The 12,853-nt window shown below is 50.1% G+C and overlaps 1 protein-coding gene across 1 annotated transcript in view; it reads right to left on the reverse strand.

Annotated features, from left to right (window-relative positions):
* Positions 1–3,667: 3,667 nt before the first annotated feature.
* LOC108788730 overlaps positions 3,668–12,853 on the reverse strand; it is a 61,894-nt gene continuing 52,708 nt past the window's right edge. Inside the window, exons 3-4 of the mRNA XM_018558572.1 lie at positions 6,118–6,386; positions 3,668–3,892 (exon numbers count right to left, since the gene is read on the reverse strand). Of these exons, the coding sequence (XP_018414074.1) occupies positions 3,668–3,892; positions 6,118–6,386 (494 nt within the window). The remainder of the gene's footprint in view (positions 3,893–6,117; positions 6,387–12,853) is intronic.

Genomic DNA, 12,853 nt, shown 5'->3' on the forward strand with positions numbered 1-12,853 from the left:
AGCAGTGGTTCTCAACCTGTGTAATCTCAGGACCCACATTTGTCCTTGGCCGTTAAGTCGCGACCCAAGTCGCACTGCAATGGAATGCACGGCATTGGGTACCGCACGTTACGATGCGGGCGTGTGGGTGGGAGGTGCGTTTGGGGTACCCTTCAAATGAATGGCAACGCAACACACCTCCCACACCAGAATGCACGGTAGGTGAGATTGCATGGTACCGTGTGTTAATCGCACGGTACTAGTGTGAATGGGCCCTCAAAAACACTGACATACATGCACAACCACAGACACAATCTCACACACAGACAATGTAAAAAAATAAATTAAGATCCACCTAGTCTCCATACCTTCCGAGAACTGGAGAGGATCCTCAGCCTGGGGTCCAGTGTGGGCTGCTGTGCTGTGACGGAGCTCCATCCATATGTGCAGTGCTTGTACAGATCCCTTGTGTGCCCTGTAGAGGTCCCGGGAGCCAGAATGTGATGTCACTCCAGTCAAGGCACCTCCACAGGCAACATGAGGGAGCTGTAAGCAATGCACGTATTGATGGAGCTCCCTTGTGCCCATACCCCCCATCCCACCCCACCTCAAGCTGACACTTTGTGCCGGGCAACATATTTTGAATGGCCGTGTGGCGAGGGAACTGAAAGTGCTGCTCTAGGAGAAGGTTGAGGAGCCTCTCGCCTGGAAAAGTGGAAGACATGCCCGCGACCCACTGAACACAGGGTCGCGACCCACTTTTGGGTCACGACCCACCAGTTGAGAACCAAGGCTTTAAAGTATATCTAAAGACATTATTTCTCCACTTCCTTTAAGAGGGGGAAACCGCTGCACTAAAACCCCAACCAGGGTTGCTGCTCCCTCCTGCTAAGCTATTGAACTGTGCCCACCCTCCAGCCCTCTCTGTCCCTATCTAAATGCATTTGTTGATGTCTTTCCCAGGAGAACAATGCTGCTGCCATGACTCCCAATAGCAAGCTCCAATGCTGTGTGTAGGAAAAAGACTATTGGGAGATGTAGTTCTGGATGCATGCCTACATCTAAAGGAACTGGGCCTCTAAGCTAGAAGGGGAGAGGAAGGGAACTAGAAGGGGAGAAGAAGGGAAGTAGAAGTGGAGAGGAAGGGAAGTAGAAGGGGAGAGGAAGGGAACTAGAAGGGGAGAGGAAGGGAAGTAGAAAGGGAGAGGAAGGGAACTAGAAGGGGAGAGGAAGAGAGCTAGAAGGGGAGAGAAAGGGAACTAGAAGGGGAGAGGAAGAGAGTTAGAAGGGGAGAGGAAGGGAACTAGAAGGGGAGAGGAAGAGAGCTAGAAGGGGAGAGGAAGGGATCTAGAAGGGGAGAGGAAGTGAACTAGAAGGGGAGAGGGAGAGGAAGAGAACTAGAAGGGGAGAGGAAGAGAGCTAGAAGGGGAGGGGAAGGGAACTAGAAGGGGAGAGGAAGGGAAGTAGAAGAGGAGAGGAAGGGAAGTAGAAGAGGAGAGGAAGGGAACTAGAAGGGGAGAGGAACTGGGCCTCTAAGCTAGAAGGGGAGAGGAAGGTAACTAGAAGGGGAGAGGAAGGTAACTAGGAGGGGAGAGGAAGGGAGCTAGAAGGGGAGAGGAAAGGAGCTAGAAGGGGAGATGAAGGGAACTAGAAGGGGAGAGGAAGGGAACTAGAAGGGGAGAGGAAGGGAACTAGAAGGGGAGAGGAAGGGAACTAGAAGGGGAGAGGAAGGGAAGTAGAAGAGGAGAGGAAGGGATCTAGAAGCTGTATAAACACGGCGGCTTCCTATAGACCATTATTGAGGATTCCACCATCTGTTTTCGCTCTCAGCGCCGCTTGCTGTGCTCGGACGCTTCTCTCTTTTGACCTTGACTGCGTTCTTGCAGCATCCAGGTGGAAGTCTTTTAGAGGGCGTCATTACAATACGCAGGCAGGAAATAGAATGCTTACTGCACCGAAAAACTGACTTTGTGAGATCCTCAGTGTTGTGGGGTTCTATCCATAGACAGGGGACATGCCCTCTTAGTTGTCACCAGACCAGGTGTCCCCCTTTGGAAGATTTTCCTTCACCTCCTGCTCTGGTGACAACTGTAAAATGTTGGATGGCTGTGTCTCATTTAGGAGATTTCTCTTCACTTCCCATCCTGGAAACACAACCGGAAGTGAGTGGGGATCTCTTCAAAGTGAGAGGAAATACCCTCTTAGTTGTCACCAGGCCCGGTGGAAGATTTTCCTTCACCTCATGTTCTGGTGACAGCTGTAAAATGTTGGATTCCCGTGTCTCATTTAGGAGATTTAATCTTGGAAAAACAGGAAGTGAGTGGGGATCTCTTCAAACCCTTTTTGTTGTCACCAAGTCAGGTGTCCCCTCTGACTCTCCTGACTGTAAAAAATTGCAAGGCCGTGTCTCATTTAGGAGATTTCTCTTCACTTCCTGTCCCAGAAGTGAAGAGAAAAAGTCTACAAAGTGAGGGGTATTCCCCTCTTAGACAGTTGTCACCGGAACAGTGGAAGTTTTGCCAAATGACATTCACTTCCTGTGACGGTGACATAGGGGTCACCAGGACACAGAGGGTGAATCTCCCCGGTGGGGACACAGGCAGCAATAAAAGGGTTCTAACCCCTCCATACTCCATCCAGGACTACAGGGAGGTTTGTCCGCTATTCGGCTTTGGAGCAATCATCATGCTGAAGGTCCAGTTACAGTATCTCGGATCCTGGCCGGGGAATGGCTTGGAGATGAAGTCCGGTCATCCGTAATCATTCTTCTTCCAATAAAAGAAATGACATAAGACTGGAAAACGCTGCGAGAGAAAAGCCACATCACTTTTTCCTAAAATCCTCTCCCACAATCCATCAGCCGGGGGTCCCCGGTGACATCCGAGGGCCAAAATCCATCGCAGAGAAATAAACGCTCGCCTCCTGCCAAATCCTCGCAGTTGGGGGCTCCGGCAGACACACTGAGGCTCATCAAAAGTGGGCGTGGCTTGGCAGAGTACGCTGTGATTGGGAGAAGGGGGGATTTACATGAAGAGTGTCTGATCAGAGGGACTCATTACCATTTACCCAATTCTGCTCTGTACCCTAGGAGAACGCTGACAATGGGATTCAGATTATGCAGACTTTGTGTCATGGCCCCGCCCTAAAGGGTTGTCTCCATTTTGTAACTGAACACTTACCCACTCCCAACTGAGTGCTTACCCACTCCCAACTGAGCGCTTACCCACTCCCAACTGAGCACTTACCCATTCCCAACTGAGCGCTTACCCATTCCCAACTGAGCGCTTACCCACTCCCAACTGAGCACTTACCCACTTACAACTGAGCGCCTACCCAATCCCTATTGAGCGCTTACCCACTCCCAACTGAGCACTTACCCACTCCCAACTGAACACCTACTTACTCCCAACTGAACACCTATCCACTCCCAACTGAGCGCCTACCCACTCCCAGCTGAGCGCTTACCCATTCCCAACTGAGCACTTACCCACTACCAACTGAGCACTTACCCACTACCAACTGAGCGCTTACCCATTCCCAACTGAGCGCTTACCCACTCCCAGCTGAGCATGAGTAGAAAAGGCCTGGCCAGATCCCCGGGGATGGAAGATTACAGGAAGTGAATTGTTTCATAGCAGCTCCATTTAAACCTTCATTTCATACATTGTAACTGAGAAGTACAAGAAGATCACTTGTTCCCGGCCAAAGGACGAATCAGCAAACAGCTGACGCTGCAAACCAGCATGACCGGGAACTGGAACCAGCAGAAAAAACTAATTCTCTGATATAAATGCAAAATGTACGTCTGGAAGTTCCCTAAATCTTTACTGAACAGAGACGAATCCGAGAAGAAGAGGATGAAGATAAGAAACAGGAAGTGCAGACACTTCTCCTCATACACGTCCAATGATATCTGAGCAAACACGCAGCTAGACAAAGGAGTTCATGTTTATTGCCCTTCAGTTCCCCTTTAAAGGAAACTCATCCTAAAGGGCACAAGGGGGCTGCCATTGCTAACAATACGGGCTGCCATGTCGATCCTCCTGCTACCAAGCTTTAAGGAGAACAGCTGCTTGTGCTCGGAATAAGGCAGATATACTCACCTGATCCTCTGTCTTGCAGTGGTTGGCACTTACCTCTCTCCCCTTCCGCTAATCCCCTGCTCTCTAGTTTACCAACCCAGAAGAAGCATGCAGCTAGTGAAGTCAGAACTGCTGTTCCATGGCCAGTGGCTCAGCTACTGCTGTATCTTTTGGATCAACATGACGGCCAGACAATGAGCATTTCCCAAAGCGGAGCTCAGCAGTGACAGCCGGGTTTCCTTAAGCGATGTGTGTCGGAGGGGATGCTCCATTCTGCAGATACGGAGGGGAAGGGGTTCATGCTGATGTAGTTGGAGCATTCCATGCAATGTATATACGTTCCTGAAAGCAGTTAGGTAACTCGCTCGTTTTTTAAACTTTCTCCTGAACTTAAATAGAAGTCCATGGGGTCCAGGGGAAATGCCTTTCATTTAACTAGGTATAATCTGGATGAAGTCCCCCTCCAATGCTCTAAGCCATTTTGTTGTAGAATGACAGCAGGCACTTCCCTATTTATACCACCAGGTGGCAGCGTCTTCACAGAACAAGCACTGGTGCTCTGGCTTGACCATGAAATGTACTGGGAGCCTTTAAAGCAGCTCCACAATAATTTCACATGACGGTGTCCCTTTAATATTGTATTTATTATGGATTACAGGCATTTATATAGCACCAATAAATTACATTGTGCTTTACATACAGTCCCTGTCCCAAAGGAGCTGACAATCTAACATCCCTAGATCACATGCATACATATATGGGCTAATTTAGACATGAGGCCTTTAACCTACCAGTGAAAGGAAACCCAGCTGGGATCTGAACTGAGGACCCCAGTGCTGCAAGGCAAAAGAGCTAACCACTATGGGGTCTATTTATAACCGATTCACAAAACCATTCACCCCCCTGTGAGTCTTTCTGAATATTCGTTCTGTGTGAATAGATACCAAACTAATGTCCTTCGATATAGTTTCTTTTCAGGTTGAATGTATATAATGTAATTTTGTACTATGGCCACTAGATGGCGGTGAGGAGCATAGGAAATATGTATTATTATTATGGCCACTAGAGGGAGCTGAGGAGCATAGGGAAAAAGTATTATTATTATGGCCACTAGATGGAGCTGAGGAACATAGGCAATAAGTATTATTATCCTGGCCACTAGAGGGAGCTGAGGAGCATAGGGAATAAGTATTATCATTATGGCCACTAGAGGGAGCTGATGAGCATAGGAAATATGTATTATTAATATGGCCACTAGATGGAGCTGAGGAACATAGGCAATGAGTATTATTATCCTGACCACTAGAGGGAGCTGAGGAGCATAGGGAATAAGTATTATTATCCTGGCCACTAGATGGAGCTGAGAAGCATAGGGAATAAGTATTATTATGGCCACTAGAGGGAGCTGAGAAGCATAGGGAATAAGTATTATTATTATGGCCACTAGAGGGAGCTGAGGAGCTCTGCAGAACTTCTGTTTTGCAGCAGACTGCCTTGTCTCAGGAATGGATACATGGTGTCTGTGTATAGGTTTGTATAGGTTTGTAACCTGAGCCAGCACTACAGGAAGAGGCCCTGAGCTGCAAAGGGAAGTTCTCCCCAAGCATGAGAAGACATGAGGATTTAAAAGGAAGAGCAGCAAAGAGAAGGGAAACTACCATGGATTACAGTAAGGCGCACATTACAGTATTGGTTTATGTTAAAAAATCTGAGGGTTTAATGTCACTTTAAGTTCGGTTTCCTCTGAGCGTTCCCATGCCACCTCAGTGACACACGGTAACCTTTCATAATGAGCACACTTAGACCCCCGGTGTGAGGAGTCCTGTGGCTCATTCCTCTATGGATGCAAATGTGTTCACAGCCAGGTGTCAACGAGGAGTAATTGGCTCCTGTGAGCGGATGTGACGGCGCTAAGCGGCAAATAAACCGGCGGACTTTGTCTGGAGAACCTGCGAAAAATCAATGTGCTCTGAAGCCATAAATAGGTGAGTGATGGATGGCAGTGTGTGCCTTGGACCTGGAAACTGGAGGCAAGCCGGCAAACACAAAGACTGACCTGGACGTACACCACCCGCACACAAAGACTGACCTGGACGTACACCACCCGCACACAAAGACTGACCTGGACGCACACCACCCGCACACAAAGACTGACCTGGACGTACACCACCCGCACACAAAGACTGACCTGGACGTACACCACCCGCACACAAAGACTGACCTGGACGCACACCACCCGCACATAAAGACTGACCTGGACGTACATAACCCGCACATAAAGACTGACCTGGACGTACACCACCCGCACACAAAGACTGACCTGACCTGCGGTTTTTTTCACACATTAACCTGCGTTGGGTTAAAGCAGCCCCTCCGAATGAACGGACTACCAAGGCACCATAAACTCTCAGAAAAGGGACGTGCGTCATTTTTGGTGACTCGGTACACCACAATGTGCGGCGCTGGGGTGCCATGAAAACGAGTGGCGTTGCGATGCGCGAGTTAATGTGTTTTGGCCCCAACGCTTGCACAATCCTGTTCCTGCCCCGTGATGGGCCGTATAAATCTCTGCAATTGCTAAAATCTGTTACCGGCAATATACTGCAGCTGCTGGCGGGGCCCCGTGCGTGCGCCGAATCCCAGTACATCACTGCACATCTAATCTCCCATCATGCTTTACTACCTGCGTTATGGCTCCTGACAGGCCCCCTCTTCCTCGCCTCCATCCCCTTGACAGGAGCCTAACATGCTTCCCGTGTATAAAATTCCTGCACCGGCGGGGGGGGGGAGGTGCGGCTTAGAGCGTCACGGGCCACTGACAGGTCTGAGGTTTAGGAATGTTCTAATGAAGTAATTACCCGAACCTCGATCTGTCAGAGGTCGGAGGCGGAGGGAAGTGGATGAAAGGGCCTGGAATCCGGCCTACGAGGGCGCACCTGTTCCTACACGCACACCAGCTTTCACCTAAGGGGTGCCAATCCGCATTCCTCAGGCTCGGGATTAGGCCGCGCGCGGAGCAGAAATTTGGATCTGCAAAGCTGGAAAGGATATTATGTGTAAATGTCATTATTTTAAAGTCTGTTCAAATCTCCAGCTTTCCTAAAAATAATCCCTTGTTCAGGCGCTTCCTGTTCTGGGCTGACAACCGTCTCCCCATTGTTTCTTGGGTTGTCACATGTGCCCCTGGTAAGGGCTGACATTACGCAGCAGCCGTCCACCCTTGGTGAAGCCGGGGCAGAGCAACTGCATGCAGCTGGCGCTGGAGCGCATGCAGACAGGAAGTGGCTGAATAAGGCTGCAGTAGATCAGAAGCACTCAGTATGTTCCCGACACAGCCATACACACAACAGGGGCAAGTTGGGTGAAAGCTCGACTATCTACTACAATGTCTTCAGCTGTGGAAGGAAAGGCAGCTGAAGGAAACTCAGGGTGATGTTGCTATTGCCAATCAAACCGAAGACCCCGATGCCACAAGGTGTTGACCACTTAGCCGCCACACTGGCCAAAATGAAGAGAACATCCGGATATTGTTGCTTTTGCCTACTTTCCTTATAATAAAGGAGAAGCCAGTGTGCCAATGTGTACATTATGGACACTAGAGGGAGCTTTTCCCAGCTCGAATGTATTGTGTTGTAATAATACATTATGGCCACCAGATGGAGCTGAGGAGTCCAGGACATACATACTTATTTCTTATGCTCCATCTAGTGGCCGCATTGTAATATGACAACGCTACATTCAAAATAGGAAAAGCGCCATCTAGTGGCCATAATAATAATACTTATTGCCTATGCTACTCAGCTCCATCTAGTGGCCATAATGTAATACTACAACACTGCATTTGAACTGGGGAAACCGCCATCTAGCATCTAGTGGCCACAATGATAATAATAGATATTTCCTATGCTCATCACTGCCATCTAGTGGCCATAATAATAATACTTTTAACCCCATGCTCTTCAACGCCGTCTAGTGGCAAGGATAATAATACTTGTTCCCTATGCTCTTCAGCGCCATCTAGTGGCTATAATAATACTTTTTCCCCATGTTCTTCACCACCATCTAGTGGGCAGGATAATATTACTTGTTCCCTATGCTCCTCAGCTTCATCTAGTGGCCAGGTTAATAATACTTGTCCCTTATGCTGTTCAGCGCTATCAAGTGTCCATAAAATACTTTTTCACCATGCTCTTCAGCACCATCTAGTGGCCATAACAATCATACTTATTCCCTATGCTCCCCAGCTCTATCTAGTGGCCATAACCATCATACTTATTCCCTATGCTCCCCAGCTCCATCTAGTGGCCATATTAATAATACTTATTCCCTATGCTCCTCAGCAGAGAGGTCTGCCACTATCTGCCCAAAATGAACGATTCACAGTTCTTCACAGGGGGCCGAATTGTTTATAAATGGGCCCCTTAGTGTTTGTGCTCACCTTCTCTAATACCGTGTGCTGGATCAGAATAATGGGAATAATATTTTTTTTTCCTGGTCCAGACCAGAGCTTTGGAAATCTGCCACGCACAGGAGCCAAAATGCATGTCCCCAGAACTGACACGGACAGGGAAGCTCCTCCAGGAAGAGTTTTGGTTCACCTAAAAATCGCAGTGATGTCATGTGATGTGTACCGCACGGCTATCCCAGCGCAATTAACACTAAGCCGGTTGGCCGATCGCCCGGCAGAACCCCGCCCACAGCCTATTTTAACCCTCCGATAGCCCTCATTGGGTGTACGTGACTCGATCTGGGAAGGATGGTGAGAGTGGAAAGGTCAGAGGTGACGTTTGGCGAGGTTTTATGTTCAGAGTGCGCTAGGTGTTTTCCCAGAATGCTTTGCCGGGGACAATACCTGTGTACATGTCACATACAATGGGCGCAGGGATTGTTTATACAGCTGCTCGGTGTGTTCGCTTCCCTATTCAAATAAACCCGGGCCTCCAAATCCTCAGCAATAATAAACAGCCGGCGCTGGGCCGGCCCTCGTACTGATGGATGGAGCTGTCGCCGCCATACACTGGTAATTGCTGTTGGGTAGAAACGTCCTCTGCAGAGGTCTGGAGAATGAGATTTGGGAAATGTAAGAGGGTCGGTTCAATACGGAACGGCAAAGGGCAGAGCTGGCCATACACTGATCAGGGTAAACTCTTGAATGCACCACTAAACAGCGGGCCTGGGGTAATCTCCTCTGCTGGGCTACTGTATTCTGATAGCAGCGGCTGTACCGCTGTCAGAATCCCCGAACAGTCACTGCAACTGATTGACACACATCTGGTAATCTCCTCTGCTGGGCTACTGTATTCTGATAGCAGAGGCTGTGCCACTGTCAGAATCCCCATACAGTCACTGAAGCTGATTGGCTGCACTCACTGTTCAGCTGTGAATTTTTGGACAAAAGTGATTGAAAAACTGAACAGAGGGGCCCATGCTGGGCCACACACTGCAACACACACAACTACAAATCCCACGAGGCATTGCAAGACTCTAAAAGCCACAGGTATGACTCCCAGAGGCAGATGCATGTTGGTATTTGTGGTCTCACCACAGCTGGAGGGCCGGAGTTTCCCTACCCCTGACACAGACCATGCTTGTTATCAGCCTGTGTATAACTGACAAAGCCAGAAGGAGAAAAGAAAAGGCGGAGCGTCCTTCCTCTTTCAGCAGTCTGGTCTGTCCTGTGTCTCCAATGTCTTGAGACTGCCCCCTGCTGGATGCAAGAGCATATATGACTGGTCTTTATTACAGGAGAGGGGGCGGAGACAAGACCAGTCATCCTGCACAGGAGAGAGAGCAGCAGTGAGCGGTCCTTATTACAGGAAGCTCCAAGTATCACACTGGATGACTGCACAGATCTGGAAGAAATACACGGAGCTCGCAGAGATTCCGGGAAGGACATACGTGACTCTTGTATGATGACAGCATTGGCTGATTCCGGGGTTCAGCTTCACCGGCACATTGCTGACCCCCCTCTATGGTGATTGTCTTTTTCCAGGCAGTGACACCCCACTGGTAATTTTTAGAAATGATATGACATGTTGACACGTAACTATTGTGTGCAGAGAGAAGGCAAATCGGGAACAGCTGCCGGTGGAATTCTTTTTCCGTCCTCTCCACTTTTTTTTTCTGCTCTTTGTATTATTTTACATTTTGGCAACTTTCCAAATCAAACTTCTATCAGCTGAACAGAATAACAAGCAGAGCGACCGGCCGATACAGCAAAAGGAAAACGAAGGCGCCAAGCGTGAGATATGAATTCATGTTAAAGGAGAACTATGAGATGAATGCTTTTCACTCACCTCATAGTTCTAGCCGACCTGTGACAATGAGACTGTCACAGGTCGGCTCAGTAGATCGGGAGGTGAGGGAACACATACCGGCGTTCGCTCACCTCTCGATCCTGTCACGTCTCTCTGCTGTGACAGGGGGAGGGGCTGGATTCCCCCCTCCCCGCTACGATCCACCAGCGCTGACTGGCGGAATGGATGGGGAGGGGGCGGGTAGAGCTGGCTCTGCCTCTAGATAGGCAGAGCCAGCTGTCACTCACGCAGCTGGGCGGATCCAGACATAATTGTCAGGATCCGCTTCAGCTGCGGCGTCTCAGTATACTGTATACTGAGCCTAGGGTGACGGGAGGACGCTAGTTTGTGTCCTCCCGTTACCCTAAGGAGAGCTATGGGGAAAAGACTTAACCCCATAGTTCTCCTTTAATGCAGCAAGTGACACTTCTTCCCGGTATTTATTACCTCTGAGAGATCACAGGACTCCCCAAGACAATGGGGATGGGAAACTGAGGAAATGCTTCCTCCTGCTTGCAGCAGACTGATCACGGGGAGGGGTGAGAAACTGCTTCCTCCTGCCTGCAGTAGACCGATGACATCACCTCAGCCTAGGAAAGTAACTGGATCGGACGTTTAATGAAGGGCAGAGATAATCACCCGCACACAATAGCTTTGCAATGAAATGTGATTTCACGGCATCAATTTGCGGTGATGCAGATATTACTGTGAGCGTTACCACAATGTCATAGCACCCCAACGCAGCGGCGACACCAGGGTAGGTGTTACCTGGTGCAACCACCGCATGCATGATGACATCCACGGTGTGACATTATCATGCATGTGCGAATGATGAACTTCACTACCGGCGGCCATCTTGGCCAACAAAGAGAGATGGGGATATTGGCTCAGCGCCAGCAGGATCTGGTATGTCGCCGGATCCCTTCCGCTCTCTCGTGCCACTGTCTGGCAGTGGCGTCACAGGGGTGGTGCGGGGGGTGAGGTCCGCACCCAGGTGACACCATTGGAGGGGTGACACCAAAATGACTGACAGTCATTTTGATGTCACCCCCTCTGAGAAGTCGGGCACTCGGTCATGGGCCGAGAGTTTCGGGAGAGAGGAGAGGACCCGGCGGCATACCTCATCCCGCCGGGTGACTGTCCCCTCCTCTCTCTGCCAGCGTCCTTCACCAAGATGGCCGCCGGCAGGTATCAATAGGGTCATGGCGCGTGCGTGATGACGTCACACCGGGGTGTTACCCGGTAAACGCTCCGGGTGACGCCTGGCCTCGGGGGGCCCTTGCTGTCTGGCTCTTGGGCCATGACCCCAACTTTTAAAAGGGGGTGCCACCAAAATCCCTGTCAGTCATAATGGTGTCACCAGTGGCGTAACAATCACCATAGCGACCCAGGCGGCCGTTATGGGGCCCCGGGCACAGGGGGGCCGGCCAGCACATCCCCCTGATGCCGTGCGGTCCGCCTGCGTCGCTATGGCATTTAAGGCTGCTGGCTGTCACTGGTGGCTGTGAGGATCACGCAGCCATTCACATGTGCAGCGGCGGGTACCTCCTCACAGCTGCTGAGTCAATGACAACCAGCAGCTTCGGGGTAGGTGTCTGGGCCCGTCGTCGGCAGCGATGGAGGAGGCGGGGCCCAGCGATCGAGGAGACAGGTCTTAGCGATGGGGAGGTGGGCCCGGCAATCGAGGAGGTGGGGAACAGTGACGGAGGAGGTGGGGCCCGCAAGCGATCGTGGAGGAGAAGGAGGCGGCCAGACAGGTAAGAGGGCTTGACCGCTCACCTGAGACCCTGCAGAGCTCACCATAGAGAGTCTATGGTGGGCTCTGCAGGGTCACCCTCAGGTGGGCTGTTTGGGTTATCAGGTAGACTTATCTAGAAATCACAGGGCCCCATACAAGATTTTGTTATGGGGCCCTGTGATTTCTAGTTACGCCAATGGGTGTCACCCACTCTGATGGTGTCACCCGGTGTGAGCCGCACCCCCCTTGTGAAGCCAATGCCCCAATGCACCTACCAATAAACTTGTGTGACAATGCATTACCATTCGTTGCATTGCACCGTGCTTCAATGCACATCTATCGGAAGGTGCGTTGGGATGCCATTTAGAATGCAGGGCAATGTATCCCAGCAATTATTATTATTATTATTATACAAGATTTATATAGCGCCAATAGTTTGCACAGCGCTTTACAATATATGCAATGCACTCAATGTCCCGTGTTATTGCAAACAGATGGAAAGAACGGAACCTTATTATAAATCTGTAGCTGCCACAGATACATCAGAAACAACGTCACGCAGAGTTGTCAAGCCAGTGACAGGTCCACTTTAGCATTCAAATTGGGGCCAGCGCGGCAAGACGGACAGCATTTCCATGTCAGATGCGTTTAGCCGCCTTGCCTGCTGTTTCCCCGAGGAAAGAAACGAATGCTTTCCATCCTTGTCTAGCTGACAGAGTATGTAATTCACAAATTCCGGAGCCCGGGCTCTCTGGGAA

Source organism: Nanorana parkeri, unplaced genomic scaffold (assembly GCF_000935625.1).
Source record: "Nanorana parkeri isolate BGI_ZX_2015 unplaced genomic scaffold, ASM93562v1 scaffold347, whole genome shotgun sequence".
NCBI lineage: Eukaryota > Metazoa > Chordata > Amphibia > Anura > Dicroglossidae > Nanorana > Nanorana parkeri.